General features: G+C 43.8%; 1 protein-coding gene across 1 annotated transcript in view; it reads left to right on the top strand.

Annotated features, from left to right (window-relative positions):
- Nucleotides 1-434: 434 nt before the first annotated feature.
- Nucleotides 435-20,813, top strand: part of LOC138259465 (uncharacterized) — a 215,348-nt gene continuing 194,969 nt past the window's right edge. The window contains exon 1 of the mRNA XM_069207226.1: nucleotides 435-1,333. Coding sequence (XP_069063327.1) covers nucleotides 805-1,333 — 529 coding nt within the window. The 5' untranslated portion in view covers nucleotides 435-804. The remainder of the gene's footprint in view (nucleotides 1,334-20,813) is intronic.

Genomic DNA, 20,813 nt, shown 5'->3' with positions numbered 1-20,813 from the left:
GAAAAGGGGTTGCTCTGTGGTCTCCGCAAGATACTGTGATCAATCTATTGGTCAAAAAGGACCTGAGAATATCAAGTACCTTGTCTCTTACTCCTGCCTGATACAGACGCAGGATAAGAAGTTGCGGAGATATGGTATCAAAGGCTGCGGACTAGTCTAGCAGTACCAGAATGGTACCTTCCCCCGATCAACTCTTCTGCGAATAATGTCCGCAAACACGCGCCCTTTGTTTCTCACATAGAATGTTAATTTTTTTTATATATATTACCAGACATTTATATTAAACATCATTTTGGAAAGTTGTATTTATAAATGACAAATTGTTATTTTGGCGTCTGCTCTGATTATCTGTATAACAATCCCTATGAAAAAGATTTAAGAAGTTCACACGGTCGCATTGTACATTCAAAATGTATTGCAAGTGCAAAAAAATCACACAGTGGCAAACAATATGATGTGCACAAGGATTTCTTTTCTCTCCTCCCCTCAGGGGAAAAGAAGCTTTCCAATGCACCTTGCGATGTCAACATATTAATTCTACTTCAAATTATGACTAAACAGCCGCCAACCTGAAATCTGGTGAAGACGCAGAGAATGACAAGTAAACCATGGTGAGCTATTACATGTGACCACGTATTACGGCCCGTTTACGCCCTTTAATAAACCACGTAGCTCACGGGGATGCTGTGGTTAATCCCTGTGCACTGCTGGTTTTGAAATCACTGCTAAGCGTGCAGTGAAACACTAATCATGCCACATAACTGACACAGATCCAGCAGCCCGGCAGAATAACGAGAGGGAGGAATGACAGCGCTCGCACACCAGGAGGAGCGTGCAGGAGGGGGGCGCGGAGCCCGCGATTATCGGAACCCATTCGTCGACGCTTCCAAACAAGGCGCTGGGCAGAGCTGCGGAGACCCTACGCCGCGGTGGAACCGGGCTCTGGCTGGAAGGGCTCCCCGTCTCCATGGACCGGCGGCTGGTCCAGCAGCTCCCCGAGAACTGGGCGCCCGCGCGACCCCGTGCCTTGCGTCGGAGCCGCAGAGCCCAGTAACCATGGCAACTGCCGTCGCTGCGGGCCGGCCTCGCGCCGGGCATGCGGGGCAGACGTGTTTACATGGCAGCGGCCACTATGCAGCAGAGCCCGGCACCATGAAGAGCGAGGCGGGGGGCTGCGGCGGCGAAGACGACGACGAATTCGGTACCTTTGTGGCGGCCGGGGACCGCGTCGAGTGGGAAGAATTCGGGGTATGCCAGAGAAGGGAGCAGGCCGGGGAGACTGGCAGCCTGCGGCCGGAGAAGGGCCCCTTCAACAGCATCCCCGCTCCTGGAGGTGAGTAAGTCTGCGCATATATGATAAAATGGAGGGTCTATGCTCCGCAAGGTAAAGTGGCGAAGCAAGAGTACTACGTGCCCTGATACAAGGAAGGAAAATGTCCCCTCCAGTTGGTTGATAGTAAAAAAATAACAATAACACCCATAATTAATTCTCCACCTGTCATTTTTTTCTTGGGCTCTTCCTCCTTCTTGTTAATATACTGGCGTGTGTGGTGCATTCCCCCATCCCTGTCAGGCACTCCTCTAGTTGCTGAATGAATGACCCAGGCTGTAGGGCCTGCTTTGTAGGTCAGCACACCGCATTTAGCCCTTCGTGTCCTTTCCCATGTATGTACCCTGTCTGTACCTAGAATCTGGGGTGAAACTATCCTTGGACGGAGGATGTTATCGTGAGTACAGTAGGTGCAGTGTCACCGAGCCCAGACGTGTGAGGGCCCCACTGAATTCCAATTACGATTATCATGTGCTTGGGTTGAGCACATGTTAAAAGGGAGCAAGCTAACATAACGTATACACGAGCGTAAAAATTGAGACTGTCCTGCCTAAATCAGGAGTGTTGGCATGTTTGCATACATTTTCCATTGCATTTGAGTTTTGCGCTTTTTGTGGTAGTCCATTCCAAGTGGATCTGGGAACATCGTTGTGATTGATCTTGACTGTGAAGTCAGTGAGCGAGACATTAATAAATCGAATCTTGCATATCTAACTTCTTGTCCGGTCTGCTAGGACAGCCTGTTCCCTTCCCTCTTTTAGCCCCCCTCCCATTCCATTTAAGGCTTGACTGACGTGTATGCTAAATTACTATAAATGAGTTGGCATATAGAATGTTGGTGAAACGCACAAGAATAACTTGTCTGCCTAAATATCTTGAATTAGCAGGTCTTTTTTTGGCAATATAGTTACCCTCATATTATGGACAACAGAAAAGCTGAAAAGCTTTTTTGGGAGGGCCCTTTTCTTGTTTGGAGCCTGTAATGTGCCGATCTTTCGCATGGAGTCCTAGCCCAACAGTGGCGTTATTACTCCAGTTATGTACAGTGCTTCAAAGCTGCACAACTTTTGCACTGAGGCATATTTTATGTGTATTATTATTTTTTAGTAATAGTAGAAGTGGTGTTGTAAATTGTCATTTATTCAGTGCTAGTTGCCATTGTCTCCAATGCCAGACTCATGCTTTTAGGTCAGACCCAGTGATAGCTTTAGCTGTTGGAGAGGCTGCATGGTATTAAAAAATGAATAACTAAAAAATACACACACAGATTCAGGAGCGTTGGGTTAGCCCTTTTCATCCATTGGTCTGTTCAGGTGTCATTCTCACTTTGCTTCTGCCCACCACAGCATTCAGCGTTGAGCAAAGAGAAAGGCCATGTCAGGCAATGACTTTATTGTACTGTGACAGCTGGGATTTTGTCTGATCTAGAAAATAGGTGCACTTCAGTACCAGGGCTGGTGGGCCAATACTTTACTCTGCCTATGATTTTCCCCCATTCGTTCTCATATTTTTGTGTCATAGAGGTATGTTTAAACTGTGTCTTTGGGTTTTAGTACTTTAAAATTTCATACCTTTCCTTTACAGCAGTAGGAACATATTTTGCTGTAATGTGCTTTAAAACCATAAACTGTTTCTATGCCTTTACTAAGTGTGTCTAGCTACTAAGAAGAACTAGCACTGTTCTGTTAAAATTATACGCAATGCTATTTTTTTAATGTAAAATAATTATTTTCAAGCTTACGGCCATTACCTTTAGGTGCTATGCATGTTTTCTTTTTTAATTATTTGTTATTTTTTTGTGGCGTATGCTAGCAATTAAGAATAACACTATGTAACCATTGTACAATTTTGTTAAAGCCAGACCAATTGTCTTTCTTATTGTTTGTTCTTTTTCTGATGTCAATTTAAAACATTCTTAAAACCGTACTATCGTTATACTAGCCAGGACTCAGGAAATATTCTAGTTTGGTCAGTAGCTTTGCAGAAACAGGGCGTTAGTGAGTTTCAAACCTAAGATGGACCAGGGGATTTAGAGCATTGGTCTTCTGGTAAATGTTTTTACTTATTTCAGTATTGCTTGTTTGTCACTTGTGCCAGCTGTCGACGTTCACCGCGCTGTACAGCGTACTAGGGTCACACCACACAGCGTACTAGGGTCACGCCGCACAGCGTGAAAGGTTACAGATATAATAAGGTGCGAAGTGTACTTTTCACATAGGGCACATTGTGAGCTGATTGGCCTAAAAGTGAGTCTGCCTTAGGGCTTGTAGGGGCGTGCAACGGCTGACTTCCCAAGCATGCAGAAATGGCACAACGTCTACAACATTTTCAGCCCTTGTTTTGGCCCTACTCTATTGTCTCTGAGACGAAAATACATGCGCAGATGGGGTAAGTATTTTATGGGGATGCGGGAAGGGAGTGCAAGAGCGCTCTGGGAGTTGATTTTATTTTGTTCCCTTTAACATAATGGCTGACAAAAAACTAGCACCGTAAACATTCTCAGAAATATCAGCCGAATCGTCTTTTGATAGAGCAAGAACACCTTCCGACACCTGGGAGAATGAGCGTGATATTACACTGCCTGATGGGTCATAGTTTGTGTTTTTTAAGTCCGATTGCTGAAACACGATGATAAAATGTAAGCTGAGATCTAAAATAAATTAACCTTCTACCAAGTCTGTGCCTTCTGGGGACTGTCGCCTTCACTACAGTATTCTTTGTCGTCTGTTAAAATGGTTCTGCTACTGAGTATCGACACCAACACTATCGTGGTACAAGAATAGCAAGGACATAATGTCAAAGGACAAAATATTGAAAGCTAAGTGCATAAAGGAAAGTCGATTTACTATTCCTATCTCCACATCTACGTGCATTTAAAGGCTTATGCATAGTTTATGTACGTATATGTGGCTATCGGTATAGAAAGTCTAGACTTACTTAACTGTCAATATTTTATCTTCAATATCATATCCCATCAATAAATACTGTGCTTTCACTATTCAGGGGGCACGCTGTCTTACAAAGATAGTAGAATGCCTCGTTTGCAATGACACATCAAAGGTTTCTGGGATGTAATATAAAGTTTACAAATTGTAGGGAGAGTAGAGGTAAGAAATGAGAAGTGAGGGCAGTACAGTGTCATGAGGTGGGCTGAACTTTAGGGCAGTACCTTAGCAAATGTTTTGGCCTGAGGTGCGCTTCAGCTAGGCTGGAACACATTCAGGAACCAGAGAGAGGCTTCAAACAGTAACCGCTGATCAGAAACAGTAGCAATTGGTATCATTACCGTATAAGGTTGCATAGGTCTGTTCATGTTTTAGTGTAATAGTCTTCTTCACCCCTTGGTATAAAAGCACAGCGCTCCTTGCTGCTTTGACTAGGTTTACTGTGCAAGGAAGTGGTCAATCACCCTACTCCAAACATGATGAATGGTATATCACAGATAACAACAAATCACATCTACAAGGCATCAAACTCAACACTACGTCTTCGGTGTGCCTGCATCACAATTTCTACACAAATACAAAAGCAACAAAGGCATTACAGATGGCAACATGTCTCTCTTCAACACGTATGCTGCATATTGCCTATAGAAGCTTCAGGCAATGCTCAATGGACCCAGCACTGGGCAGTTGTTTTAACTAAAGTCCGTCCTATGCAGTCAACTGTGATATCATGTCTGAGTTGCACCCATAATACAGGTTATAAGATTTAAGTTTTTGGTTTCCTATGGGCTGCAGTTGACCTAACAAGGGAGAGATCCCATTGCAGCATAGACAGACAATAAAGTATGCTGCATTAGTAATGCTGCATTAATATTTACCTGCTTACATGTGGCTCTGCAGTACCATTCTGATGCAGTCCTGCGCAAATTATGTATGAGACATGCACTGATGTAAATTGTAATACTACTACAATAACCACAATAACTATAATGCACTGGAGCAATTAAATCTGAGCTATTGGAATCTGCAATTGTGATGTTTAAATGATAAACTGTGAAAAATGCTACTAGAAGGAATACTGTGTGAATAGACACTGGAAAGACAAAAAGGCTATTAAAACCAAGATACTGTCCACTCAGATAATGGTGCGGGTTTCCTGGATAGCAATCACGGTGCATTATTTTATATTTAAGTGACCAGAACCTGTTTGATCGCCTGGGCATATCTGCTCCAGACCTGCCCAGAGGTTGTTTGAAAAGGAGCTAAACTGGGATCTTTGTGGTCAACAACTCAAAACAAAGATCGTTCTATGAGTCAAGAGATTCTTCAGCCTAACTAACTTTGTACAGACCCAGAATCATCTAACAGCATTTCCGTTGCCTGAGTGTCTGGGACTGTGGGCTCATCAAAGAGTTGAACATTCTGATGAGCCTGCAGTACCGCTGCTCCACCTGAATCTCGGGAAGCCTGTATAATCTTTACTCAGCCTGCACGCAGCAAAGAAGTTATTCCATTTAGTCATGGAAATTTGAAGGGTTCTCATTGGCTGAGGCTGGTCATTCTCATTCCAGTACCATTTGAAATGGTTACATGTAACTTAGCTTTCTTTGATGTAGTTTAAAGGACCATAAGGACCCTAAACCTACCTACCAGTTTCCTCGGTTGCTGATGGGAATAATTGTGTCCATTTAGCAGCACATGGCCTGTGTGTGTTCCAACCATCAAAATACAGCAACCACAGCCACCTCTTTGTGAGTAACAGCCTCCCAAGGTTGGTTACCCCTGGAGTCTTAGTTTGTTTCTATACTTATTCCTAGCACAGTAGTGGCCGTTTTTGAACATTGACTTTGTGGCTAGTTTGAGCAGTAACTGACCTCCTCCGACTGGTGTTCAGTTCTCCTCTTACTGCTACCAAGTCATCACTGACCTTATTAATTTGGCAAAGGCCCTCTGACTTTAGGACTGGTTTCTGTAGTAATCAGGTTTGCGGGGTGGAAATCTCATTTCGCGTTTGGTTGTATGAGATTTTTGGAACTTCCCACTACCTGGGCTCAAACCAATTGAGTTGTACACCCTTGCACCCAAGGCTCCTAAAAACCTAGGGCAAATGGTAGACATACTATAGCACTCAGTACACATTGTAACATTCTTTCTGACATCTAGACTCATTAAGAAACATTGTCCGGAAGATTCCTCAATATTGTTGAGAGCTCAGATCTATAGCTCATAAATCTATAGACCCCAGTGTTAACTGAACTATAGCCCTTTTCTGTAATTATTATGTGTAAGTTTGGGATTAATTTCTTGGCCCTGGCGGTTTGTATGAAGTTATGTTTTTTAGTATAAGATCACTGTTATGCTGAGAGGTCCACTGAAGACAGTAGGGTGGCAAACATCCTAAAATGGCTGACAAACCTTCAGATCTAACATCCCATTGTCTGTCTTTCTGTTTTTCCTTGTATAATTTAAAACATTCTACCAGTGGGTTGAATATTCTTAATAGTGGTATAGCCCACTTGCATCAGACTATCCTGATTGTCAAAGGCCCTCGTCCTTGTTTTAGGCCCTCACCTCTGAGTCTGGCCTTAAATAGCCGATATAGCCCTTGGCAGTGGGCTGTAATGTTAAATCAGAACACTGGAATGTTGAGAGCACAACTGAAGACACTGAACTGGGGTTGGGCCAATAGTGATTGGTGCCGACCTTCTTCCTCGGCATTCTAATGTTTGTGTGTTTCTCCCTGTTTAATGGAGAACATTCTACTCTTATGTGAGGGAGTTTTCCAACAGCATTATAGCCCTTCTGCCTAAGTATATGTTGGCCAGTAAAGGCCCTTCCCCTCCTTACACTTTCTCACCTGGTCCTCAGACCTATAACTGTAGTGGGGGGCGTTTAACAGGCTCTAAAAGGACATTGAAGTTTGAATGAGTAAGATTTATAGCTTGTCTGCCTTCCGTTTGTACAGCCAAGTGTAGAGTGGGAGTAACCAGGTTTTCCAACTGGAGATCAGCAGTAACTTGGTTATACCCACTAACCATTGACTACTCTTGAAGCTAGAGAAAAGGCCTCATTGCAACCAAGGCACCACTATTCTGAAGGCAACAGGCATGCGCTTGTGTGCCATTCTTAGGAAAGAATTGAAGACTTACTTTTTTAATGAATATTACATCATGGTGCATTAACCGTCCATAAACCTGTTCAGTCTCCTACTGCTTTTTTCTTTATGCTAGTCTTTGACCATGTACAGGGCTCTGGTGCCTTTTGGCTAGGTTTGTGCTATAGAAATACCAAAAGCATACATACATACTCACATAACTTCTTGATACCTTATAATTTCTCAATCAGGTCCTGATTCTGTGGTGAACCCAGCATACTTGGGAAGACACAAATAAAGCACACTCACATAAACCAGTCAGCATTCGAACATATATTTATAAAGACGTGCTGCCAAACATTACCTGGTGTGTTAGCTGTATTCTTAGCATTACTGAATTAATGAGTGCATGCTTTGCTGCAGTATAATCCCCATCTTTCACATCCGTACGTACCCTCATCACCCAGATACCTTGATTCTCACTATTTGGCAGATTAGCTCACACAGCTTCTTTAGTTCTGGCTTGAAAGTGCAGCTGCTTTACCTTATGTAATCAACTGAAAAATAAGTTTCAGAAGTACTACTGAGAAAGGGGCATTAGCTTCGTACACATGTTGATTCGGGTAGAACACCATTTGGGTGGGAGGCCATTGTGTGCTCCCACTGAAGAAAGAGTGCTTCTATTGAATGTTTTCCATTGCGAGAAACCTTATGTTCAATATAGGTGGACTGTGTTGATTATGATGACTAGCTAATGATCAAAGCTATAGGCCTGATCTCTTTATTATGAAAAGTTACATTAAAGCGGTAGAACTGATGAATTGTGAAAAGCATGTTTTAAAGGCAATAGGTTTATAAGGTGGATTATTGTTACATTGTGCCAAACTCTATAATCAAATATTTTGAAAAATGATACGTCACAGATTAAAATAGTAGACAAGGAATTTGGTGTTGGAAATCTACCCAAAGAAACAGTGGAGAAGATTAGCACTATGACATTTCTTAATAACCTCTCAGGAGGTATTTTATGTTGATTTATCAACTGTAATTTTTTACATGTTTTTATTTCTATTGCAATGTATCTGATGGTTGAATGGTGGGGGAGCTTATACTTGAGTTGTCCTGGGTTGGTTTTGGTGACAAACCGAAGATAGAGGCCATAGGCCTGATTGTTTCCTTCGGAAAAGTTATATCAGATGCCATGGATCTAATCTTCTTATTATGAAACGTTACTACAATCGCGGTAGGCTGGATTTGTTTACTATGACACACAGATGTTTAAGCCAATAGACCTTTAAGGATATATTGTTATCGATCAGTGTTAAAACCAGCTGCAGACATGTATTTTGTTTCATGGATTACAATAGATTAGTTTACCAGGCAATAATTTTAGTATTGATTACTTCCTTTGACTAACCCTGGGTATAGAATGTTTGCACTGTAATAATTCTTGCTAGAATCTCTTCAGAAGTTGTCTGCCAGGAGTTTGTAATAAAAAAAATAAAAAATACACACACATATATTTGTATATATACAGGCATACAGGGGCTTTAGGTCAGTCCTCTTTACCCATTGCTCTTTATGAGTGTCATTTATGCTCTACTTAAATCTTTGACAGCATACAGCATGGGGCAGAAGACTTCATCTGTTGGCTCTACTGTCCTGCAAGTGATAGCATATGTGTCATCAGATGGATACATTCCATCCAAAAATGAGTGCGCTTCAGTGCCATAGCTGCTCGACCAGTGCTTCAGTTTTCAATTTTTTCTTTTTATTGGACCCCTTTCTTTTCTTTTATTCTGTTTATATTTCATTTAGAGCAGGGGTCTCCAACCTTTTCTATAATAAGAGCTACTTATGTTCAGTGAACCTCATACCGCGCTACTGTTAATATTATTAGTGCTGTAATTGTGACCACAGATTGATATCAGACAGCTAATCAGACAAATTACATTAGTGACTACCATATGCAAGATCACCAGCAGTGATCACCTCAGGCGAGGTCTCAGCAGTAATGTTAACAAGTCCATGTTAGTGGGGAATGTCTCTGCATGTGTAATACTAACAGCCAGAGCTGCAGTGCTGCTGGCACTAAGGTAATACTATTAGTACTAAGTCTCCCCAAGGCTGCATGATTTATACCTCAAATATCAGCTTTAAATATATTTTGGTAATCCAGACTTGTCTTTAAAAAAATATCTCAGGCTATGAGTTTTGAACATATACATACACATTTTGGTCTTAAATGTATAAGTTTTAGTATTGATATAGATATATTAATTCAACCAAACAAAAACCTCTAATTTAGTTGGCTTTGCTTCACGCTGGAAAGCTACTGGCAGGTAGCTGGAGAGCTACCAGTGGCTCACAACCTTCTCGTTGGAAATGCCTGATTAAGAGCATTCAGTAGCTCCCCAGACAGTGCTAATGGGCTCATGCAGCCCACTCTTTTCATCTGCAGTGCACTGCATTACAGGCAGCCATTGCCTTGATAAACCAAGTGATCGTCATGGATTGTTATTGTACATAGTGTATCATTGACTTAACATTTCAAGATGATCAACTTGTTGCTTCTAACTGTGGTGACCATGTCGGAATTTTAAAAGAACAGTGCACTGTGTGCAACTCTATTGCATGTTTCCCCCCTCCCCGCTGCTATGTTTAATTTTATTGATTATGCAAGCATATACTGACCATGTTTGGATGTCAGCATGTTCTCTTTTTTCTACCTTTATTCTTTCAATTTACCTTGCATATGTTGTTGAGTTTGTGTTATTTATTATAGTTATATAAGTGGGTGAACGTATGAATGGGTCAATGATGAATGAGTGCAATAATGTGTGACCGAGCGCGTGTATGAAGGCTTAATGAGAGCCTAAAACCATCAGCGACAGGCACTAATTTATAAGCTACACTTATTGGCATTGCCAATGTTTGTTTTCTTTTGCATTTTGGTAGTTGTAGTTTTGCGTTTCCTGTTATAACTTCATGTCCACAACTACCAAAATCATAAGGGAAAAACAGAAATCGCTGAGCTATTCAGACCTGACACGAAACAACTTGCATCCCGGGCTCTGGAGTGAGCCTTACATTGCAGCAGTCCCACACTTGACTAACTAAACTCAACTACCACTAGCCCGATTTGTAATGGCGTCTCATACCGGAGAATCAGCATTTGTCTATGAAAACATTACCTATTGTTGTATGCGTTTTTTTAAATTGAGGAAATTATAGCACTATGCTGCATGTGCTACCAAAAAGAGGAAACAGATTTCGAGCAAAAAAAGGTGGTTACATCTTTTTCTTGCACGGAAATTATTTCTGTCTAAAGGTGCCTGCCCATGATAGTGTTTCTCTTGATGCCCTTTAAATAAAAGAGCAATCACACTCCTTGGATAATTGTCTTCATAAAGTTGCCAGATCCCTCCATGTCACTGCTTTCACTATGGGCCATATTTATTGTAATTTTGCGCTTGCTTCATGCTAAGCAGCGCAAATGGCTGCGTCGATCAACTTTTTAGGGCAAAATAGATTTTACGCTAAAAGTTTGCTTCAAGCGCAATGCAAGATCACTTTAAACTCATCCTCATTATACATGCAAAGGGTATGTAATGGTACAGGGACAGTGCAAGCATCCTTAGGTTCTCACGCAAACCCATAACCAGTAAATGGCGTGCCCTACAGTTGCATGAAATCCCTCTGTCACTGGAAACCAAGTTCAAGCAGGGGGCAAAAAGAATATTGATATTCTTATGGATTAGATGTGTAAATTACTGTGAAATTACCCATTTTACGCAGTTTACTCTTGGCCTGTTATCCTCATGTTGAACTTTGTTCTAGTGTGTGTACTTCAAGTGCATATCTCAAGCAAAGTAGTGTTGACCCGTCTTTGTGTCCTAGAGCAGTGGTTCCCAACCTGTGGTCCGGGGACCCCTGGGGGTCCGCGAAGCCTCCTCAGGGGGTCCGCGACTGCTTAGAAAACTAAATAACATCAACAGATTAGACCCTCGCCTTTCAGTAATGACTCGGTAGGGGGTCCCCAGAGTCCTATAAAGATTCAGTGGGGGTCCCCAGGCTCCAGTAATGGTAAAGTGAGGGTCCCCAGAAGTCAAAAGGTTGGGAACCACTGTCCTAGAGCGAAGTTTAACCTCTTAGCACGCTGGGCCTTCCTCCCCCCAGTGCTGAGCCCTTTTTTGGCTATTTGGGGTAGTTCGCGCACAGGCCTTCATAACTTTTTGTCCACATAAGCTATCCATGACAAATTTGCGTCCTTTTTTTCCAACATCCTAGGGATTCTAAAGGTACCCAGAGTTTCTGGGTTCCCCTGGAGGAGACCAAGAAATTAGCCAAAATACACATACAATTTCGTTTTTTTAAAAAAAATGGGGAAAAAGGGCTGCCGAAGAAGGCTTGTGGTTTTTCCCTGAAAATGGCACCAACAAAGGGTTTGCGGTGCTAAAATCACCATCTTCCCATCTTTCAGGAACAGGCAGAGTTGAATCAGAAAACCTAATTTTTCAACACAATTTTGGCATTTTACTGTGACATACTTCATTTTTACTATTTTTGGTGCTTTCAGCCTCCTTCCAGTTAGTGACAGGAATGGGTGTAAAACCAATACTGGATCCCGGAAATCTAAGCATTTCTGAAAAGTAGACAAAATTCTGAATTCAGCAAGGGGTCATTTGTGTAGATCCTACAAGGTTTTCCTACAGAAAATAACAGCTGAAACAAAAAAACATTGAAATTGAGCTGAAAAAACAGCCATTTTTCTCCACGGTTTACTCTGTAACGTTTTCCTGCAATGTCAGATTTTTTAAAGCAATATACCATTACGTGTGCTGGACTCTTCCGGTTGCGGGGTATATAGCGTTTGTAGGTTCATCAAGATCCCTAGGTACCCAGAGCTCATAAATGAGCTACACCTTGCAATGGGTTTTCATTCTATTCCGGGTATACAGCAATTCATTTGCTGAAATATAAAGAGTGAAACATAGGTATCAAAAAAACCTTTGTATTTCCAAAATGGCTCAAGATAAGGTATTGAGAAGCAGTGGTTATTTGCACATCTCTGAACTCCGGGGTGCCCATACTAGCATGTGCATTACAGGCCATTTCTCAAATAGATGTCTTTTTTACACACTGTCTTACATTTGGAAGGAAAAAATGTAGAGATAGACAAGGGGCAAGAACACTTGTTGTGCTATTCTGTGTTCCCCCAAATCTGCCGATAAAAATGGTACCTCACTTGTGTGGGTAGGCCTAGCGCCTGCGACAGGAAATGCCACAAAACACAATGTGGACACATCACATTTTCCTACAGAAAACAGAGCTGTTTTTTGCAAAGTGCCTAGCTGTGGATTTTGGCCTCTAGCTCAGCCAGCACCTAGGGAAACCTACCAAACCTGCACATTTTTGAAAACTAGACACCTAGGGGAATCCAGGATGGGCTGACTTGTGGGGCTCTCACCATGTTCTGTTACCCAGAATCCTTTGCAAACCTCAAAATGTGGCCAAAGAAACACTTTTCCTAACATTTCGGTGACAGAAAGTTCTTGAATCTGAGAGGAGCCCCAAATTTCCTTCCACCCAGCGTTCCCCCAAGTCTCCCGATAAAAATGGTACCTCACTTGCGTGGGTAGGCCTAGTGCCCGCGATAGGAATAGATCACACAACGGTCAATGTTGGTCCTTACATGAGGCAACTGTTGACCCTGGAGTGATCCATTCCTGACGCAGGCACTAGGTATAGGCACTCAAGTGGGGTAGTGTTTTTATCAGGACAGGTGAGGAATCACTGGGTGGTAGGAATTTTGTGGATCCCAGCATATTCCTGTAGTTTGTGGGACAGAAATGCAAGAACAATTGAGTTTTTATTCATCATTTCAGCTTTGCAGGGTATTCTGGGTAAGAAAACTTTGGGGAATCCGTACAAGTCACACCTCTGTGGACTCCACCGGATGTCTAGTTTCCAGAAATGTTTGGGTTTAGTATGTTTCCCTATATGGCCACCGAACCCAGGACTAAAAACACAGGTGCCTGCCTTACAAAACCAGTTTGTTTTGTGCTAGATAATTCTGATGTCTCCATAATACGATTTGGGCAGTGGAATTTGGTGCCGAACTAAATTGGGGTGCTCCCAAGAGAGCACTCTCTCTCTGTGCTTGCCGCCGCATTTACCGGCTCCCTGGGTTGGGCTAACCCACTATTGCCCCGTTGCACAGACTGTGCTTGCGAAGGGACAGCAGGACTGTCCCCATCACCTCCCTCATAATTTACTGGAAGAGGAGTTATCCAATGGGACTTCTCTGACTGAAGAATCATTCCTAGAGTCTGCACCATTGTCCTATCCCTCAGATGCTGTCTCAGTATCTGCTGTCTCAGTCTCTGATCCTATGTCAGAGCTGTCCTCTATAACCTGAGTGATGGCGTCAGCAGCAGTTATCCATCAAGATGCCATCTCTGCTATTAGCTAAACTGTTGCTCTAAAACACTAGCCTACGTGAACAATCACAAAATTGCTGGTGTCTGTGTGATACGTGCAACAGTAGGGGCCACCTTACCTGCGCTTCGTCCCTCAATCAGCACGTTCTTTCAAAACACTCAAAAAACACCTTGTCACATACCATTCATCACAGTCTTTAGCACATCCTGCGCCCAGTCCAACAATCATTATTAGTGTTCCCACTCCCATGTCCTCCTCCTCGGATTCCCTCATTACCATCCAGCAAAAGTGCCTTTCATCTCTCCATAGCCACCACCCATCCCGCACATACATTTCATTTGTATTATAGTGTAGGAAATGGCACACTTTACTAATGTACTCAGCTATTTACATAAAATACAGATTTGCTCTTTGCAGTAGGCATATAAACCTTCGGCGCTTCTCTATGGCACTAAAACTGCCACTAGAGAAAAGTCTGATCCTTTTGTAGCAGAAACATAATCACAAGCCTTACTTGATTTTTTTTATTGCTGCCTAAAAGCTACAGTTGAAATGCGTCAGATGAAGTTGCAACTACAAGACAACTGGTGGCAAATTATATATATATATATATATATATATATATATATATATATATATATATATATATATATACTACATGGATTTATCTATAGATAGATCTATATATATATATAGATCTATCTATACAGGGAGTGCAGAATTATTAGGCAAATGAGTATTTTGACCACATCATCCTCTTTATGCATGTTGTCTTACTCCAAGCTGTATAGGCTCGAAAGCCTACTACCAATTAAGCATATTAGGTGATGTGCATCTCTGTAATGAGAAGGGGTGTGGTCTAATGACATCAACACCCTATATCAGGTGTGCATAATTATTAGGCAACTTCCTTTCCTTTGGCAAAATGGGCCAAAAGAAGGACTTGACAGGCTCAGAAAAGTCAAAAATAGTGAGATATCTTGCAGAGGGATGCAGCACTCTTAAAATTGCAAAGCTTCTGAAGCGTGATCATCGAACAATCAAGCGTTTCATTCAAAATAGTCAACAGGGTCGCAAGAAGCGTTTGGAAAAACCAAGGCGCAAAATAACTGCCCATGAACTGAGAAAAGTCAAGCGTGCAGCTGCCACGATGCCACTTGCCACCAGTTTGGCCATATTTCAGAGCTGCAACATCACTGGAGTGCCCAAAAGCACAAGGTGTGCAATACTCAGAGACATGGCCAAGGTAAGAAAGGCTGAAAGACGACCACCACTGAACAAGACACACAAGCTGAAACGTCAAGACTGGGCCAAGAAATATCTCAAGACTGATTTTTCTAAGGTTTTATGGACTGATGAAATGAGAGTGAGTCTTGATGGGCCAGATGGATGGGCCCGTGGCTGGATTGGTAAAGGGCAGAGAGCTCCAGTCCGACTCAGACGCCAGCAAGGTGGAGGTGGAGTACTGGTTTGGGCTGGTATCATCAAAGATGAGCTTGTGGGGCCTTTTCGGGTTGAGGATGGAGTCAAGCTCAACTCCCAGTCCTACTGCCAGTTCCTGGAAGACACCTTCTTCAAGCAGTGGTACAGGAAGAAGTCTGCATCCTTCAAGAAAAACATGATTTTCATGCAGGACAATGCTCCATCACACGCGTCCAAGTACTCCACAGCGTGGCTGGCAAGAAAGGGTATAAAAGAAGGAAATCTAATGACATGGCCTCCTTGTTCACCTGATCTGAACCCCATTGAGAACCTGTGGTCCATCATCAAATGTGAGATTTACAAGGAGGGAAAACAGTACACCTCTCTGAACAGTGTCTGGGAGGCTGTGGTTGCTGCTGCACGCAATGTTGATGGTGAACAGATCAAAACACTGACAGAATCCATGGATGGCAGGCTTTTGAGTGTCCTTGCAAAGAAAGGTGGCTATATTGGTCACTGATTTGTTTTTGTTTTGTTTTTGAATGTCAGAAATGTATATTTGTGAATGTTGAGATGTTATATTGGTTTCACTGGTAATAATAAATAATTGAAATGGGTATATATTTTTTTTTGTTAAGTTGCCTAATAATTATGCACAGTAATAGTCACCTGCACACACAGATATCCCCCTAACATAGCTAAAACTAAAAACAAACTAAAAACTACTTCCAAAAATATTCAGCTTTGATATTAATGAGTTTTTTGGGTTCATTGAGAACATGGTTGTTGTTCAATAATAAAATTAATCCTCAAAAATACAACTTGCCTAATAATTCTGCACTCCCTGTAGATAAATCCACGTAGATAGATATATCTATCTACAGAGATAGATATATCTATATCTATATATATATATATATATATAGATATATATATATAGATAGATCTATATTTTTTTTAGTAGTTGGATGGTTTCCTTGGGGGCCAAAATGGCCACCAGGGAAACCCTACAACTACAAAAAAAAAGTATTGCCCCCACAGGGGGTCGCCCTGCCCACGGGCGACCCCCTGTCAAATTATTGATTTTCTTTTTAAATTGCGCTCGATCGCACCCCCCCAGGGGCCACCTACCTCGTTATAAAAAAAAAAATGTGTTGGGGGGCGACCAGTTTTCCAAGGGGGCCCACCCCCCCAAGTGAAATCCCTGGTGTCTAGTGGTGTTTCCTGGCCCACGATCGCAGCTGTGCTGCTTTCAAGGGCCAGGAAACGTGTTCAGGGAGAGTCTCCCCTTTCATACGAGGTCTTCCCGAATGTGGGGAAGGCCGCTTGGGGCCGTTTTCCCCATCCGAGCAGGATGGAGAAAACAACAATGTGATGTCAGCACGCCTCGCGGCGCACTGAGGTCACAAAGGGACTGGTGGGGGTTGGGGTCGGGGAAAGCATCCGTGTCTCCTGGGTAGTGGAAAAAATATATACAAAATCCTCCCTGGTGTTGGACACTGGTCGTGACCCACACCAGGGAGGTAGTGCGGCCGACGCCCGCACTCAACGGGCTAACGAAGTTTAGCATTGTTTTAAAAGAGATTTTCTAGCACATGCGCTGCCTTTGACATTAGCAGTGAGTGACTCTTACTGCATATGGCGCTACGCTATTTTTTTTGTTTGGGCAATGTATAGTTTTTTTTTTGTTTTTTTTTGCGTGAACAAGGAACAAAAACATCTACGCATCTCTTTCACAATTAACATCGTAATAGCAAGTATGCAAGTAAATATCCAGGTCACCTTTCCAGTGGCATGCATACAAGCACATGAAAGTTCAAAAACCGACTATCAGTATATAGTCCCCCTGTTAGCAGCAGTGTTGCGAGCATTGTCTGCTGACTGAGGGAATTGTTCAAAACAACCACCCTCCACAATATCTGAGCCATGTGGGGATGGTGTATGGTATTGTGGAATCGTAAGTGCGCTCTATAAGGTTCCCAAAAATCCTGTGATTGTGCCCTAAGGTCTACTTGGTCACTGTATTCCTTAAGATTAGTGTGGCAGTAGGCCATGTCTTTTAGCCACACCGTGTGAATTGGATTCTTTGGTGGCATCCATTGCATCAAAACATGTTGTTTGGCTAGCAGTAGGGCCATTGATGTAAATCGATAGACCGACCTAGGTAAGTCTCTATGAGCCCTAATAGGGCCATTTCAGGTGTGGGGTCCAAAGGCACCTCCAACATCTCTATCAGTATGTTGAACACCATTCCCCAATATAGGAAGCGAGTCAGGCAAGTCCAAGCCATATGCATGAATGGCACATTTATAGTCTAACATTTCCTGCATCGTATGACACTCCCAGGTGTGAAACTGGCAATACGTCAGTGTATTGTATAGACCATGCAAATATTTTAAATGTTTTGTCAGTATGTAAAGGAGGGTTATTTCACCTGAGCACTCCTTGTCTGTGATCCCCATCCGCAAATCGCGTGTTCACACCCTCCTGTCAGTGTACGTCTGTGGCGCCCTCACAGGTATCACTTCTTGATGTAGGAAAGACATTGTTTTACCTGTATTCTCACTGAGAATTTAGAGTTTAGTGAGCATTGTCAATTTCGTCGGAGCTTTAGGGAAGTCAATCAATGCCACATTTGCTGCATGGCGCAGCCTATGGTACAGTAATACAGCTAGAGCAGAAGGCCCCCCCGTTCCCGAAACACCCAAAATTTTATAAACTGCCCCTCAAGGAATGTCTTCTAGGGTCTCTACCTGCATTTCCCTAGCAGTGCACTCGACGACCATTCAAACAGTGGGGTAAGAAAGGGGTTATTTACGATGGAAAGAACTGGAGCATATACCCTGTCCATACCCAGATAATCTGCTATGTGCCACCACGCCCCAGCTGTGTTGGCTCCGTCCGGTTTTGGTGGGGCTTACGGGCTGTTTCAGTAAGTAAAGCATTAGAGCGAACAAGAGGTCTCGCACCCTTAACATGCGGGAGTCCGACAGTGCCATGATGCCAATGTTGCTCATGGTGGGCCTCTGCTATCAAATAATAAAGGTACAAAAATGGTATCACCTGTCTACCCTTCTCAAACAGTTGGTCAACACAAACCATCAAGCACGTGGTTGCCTCCCTCCCTCAGTCTGATGAGTACCTGCTGCAGCTGGTGGAAAAAGTTCTTGAGTAAGTCTGTTGGAATGTTAATGAATAAATATAGGAATTTCGGCAAAACCACACTTTTTATAATGGAAATCCTCCCCAGCATCGATTTAGGGAAACGTCTCCACCTATTCACTCACGTGTTAATTGCTGCGCTATTTTTGATGTAACCAGTAAAATTAAAGTGCAGAAATACAACAGCTCCCTGAATCCTTTACACTGTTGAATAAAAACCTATGTTTAAAAACATGGTGACATGATAAAGCCACCTCCACCCCCTCCAAATAGACTCATCTATGTAGACAAACGATATTCAGTTTTGAAATTGCTTTCAGGAGCTCCCCAGTCAATCAATCAATCAGGAGTTTGTAAAGCGCACTACTCACACGTGAGGGTCTCAAGGCGCTGAGGAGGGGGGCATTGGGGGGGGGGGGGAGGGGAGAGAAGGGGGAGAGGTGCTGCTACTGCTCGAACAGCCAGGTCTTGAGAAGTTTCCTGAAGGTAAGGAGGTCTTTGGTCTGGTGGAGGTGGGGGGGAAGAGTGTTCCACGTTTTTGCCGCAAGGTGCGAGAATGATCTACCTCCAGTTGTAGTTCTGTGGAGGCGTGGGATGGTTGCGAGGGCGAGGTCGGCGGAGCGGAGATGCCGGGTCGGGGTGTAGAAGGAGAGCCGTCTGTTGAGGTATTCTGGTCCGGTGTTGTGCAGTGCTTTGTGAGCGGGGGTGAGGAGTTTGAAAGTGATTCTCTTGTTGATTGGGAGCCAGTGCAGGTTTCTCAGGTGGTCTGTGATGTGGCAGTGGCGAGGGATGTCCAGGATGAGGCGTGCAGAGGAGTTCTGGATGCGTTGCAGCCTCTTCTGGAGTTTGGCCGTGGTTCCTGCGTAGAGGGCATTGCCGTAGTCCAGTTTGCTGCTTACGAGGTCTTGGGTGACTGTTCTTCTGGTTTCGGTGGGGATCCATTTGTAGATCTTTTGGAGCATGCGAAGGGTGTTGAAGCTGGAGTAGGAGATGGCATTGACTTGCTGGGTCATCGATAATGAGGAGTCCAAGATGAATCCTAGGTTGCGTGCGAGGTTGGTGGGAGTGCTTCGAGAGTGGCAGGCCACCAGGAGTCATTCCATGTGGAGGGAGTGGAGCCGAAGATGAGGACTTCCGTCTTGTCGGACTTGAGTTTGAGGCAGCTGCCCTCATCCATTTGGTGATGGCCTTCATTCCTTCGTAGAGGTTGGTCTTGGCAGAGTCCTTGGTGAGGGAGAGGATCAGCTGGGTGTTGTCGGCGTATGAGATGATGTTGAGGTTGTGGGATCGGGCAAGGTTATCGAGCGGGGCCATGTAGATGTTGAAGAGGGCTGAGGGACGAACCCTGGGGTATGCCGCAGATGATTTTGGTGGCCTACAAGCGGAATGGGGGGAGGCGGACTCTCTGGGTTCTGCTGGTGAAAAAGGAGGTGACCCAGTCCAGGGCCCTGTCCCGGATTCCTGCATTGCTGAGGGGTGAGCGTAGGGTGTGGTGTCAGACGGTGTTGAATGCAGACGAGAGGTCCAGGATGATGAGGGCCGCGGTTTCGCCGTTGTCCAATATGGTTCTGATGTCGGTGGTGGTTATGAGGGCAGTTTCGGTACTGCTGCGGAGTCTGGATTGTGAAGGGTTCAGGGTGCAGTTCTCCTTGAGGAAGCAGGTTAGTTGTCTGTTGACAGCCTTCTCGATGACTTTTGCCAGGAAGGGGAGCAGGGAGATAGGCTGGAAATTCTTGAGGTCCTTTGGGTCCGCCTTGAGTTTTTTGAGGAGGGCGTTGATCTCGGTGTGTTTTCAGCTCTCCGGGAAGGTGGCGGACTTGAAGGAGCTGTTGATGATCTTCCGTAGTTGGGATGCGATGACGGAGCTTGCTTTGTTGAGGATGTGAGGGAAGGGGTCAGATGGAGAGCTGGAGTGGATTGTGTTCATGATTTCGATGGTGTCGTTGTCGTTGACGGGGGTCCAGGAGAGCAGGAGTTTGGCCGGAGGTGAATCTGTGGTGTTGGTGGTTGCCGGGGCGCTCTGGGTACTGAAGCTGTCGTGGATGTCTGCAATCTTGCGGTGGAAGTAGGATACTAGGGAGTCGTAAAGGTCTTGGGATGGCGGGATGTCATTGGAGTTGGGGTTGGAGAGTTCCATCATGATCTTGAAGAGCTCCTTGTGGCTGTGTGCGTTGTTGATTCGGTCTTTGAAGGCGGTTCTCTTGGCGGCTCGTAGAAAGCATGTCACTCCTTGTAGGCACTAGAAACCTTTTGAACAAAAGAGCCTGCCTCAGGCGCCAGAACATAGCATCCCAGCTCAGAAAAAATGCTGGATGAGTCATTTTCCATGCGTAAAAGATCAGCTTAGTGTGTTTTTTTCTCTTCAGATTGGAAATCGAACAGTTGAATCAGCATCCGCTGCTTGAAATGTTCTTAG

Source organism: Pleurodeles waltl, chromosome 9, assembly GCF_031143425.1.
Source record: "Pleurodeles waltl isolate 20211129_DDA chromosome 9, aPleWal1.hap1.20221129, whole genome shotgun sequence".
Lineage (NCBI taxonomy): Eukaryota > Metazoa > Chordata > Amphibia > Caudata > Salamandridae > Pleurodeles > Pleurodeles waltl.
The sequence above is the reverse complement of the archived record's forward strand: the minus strand, read 5'-3'. Positions and strand labels throughout refer to the sequence as shown.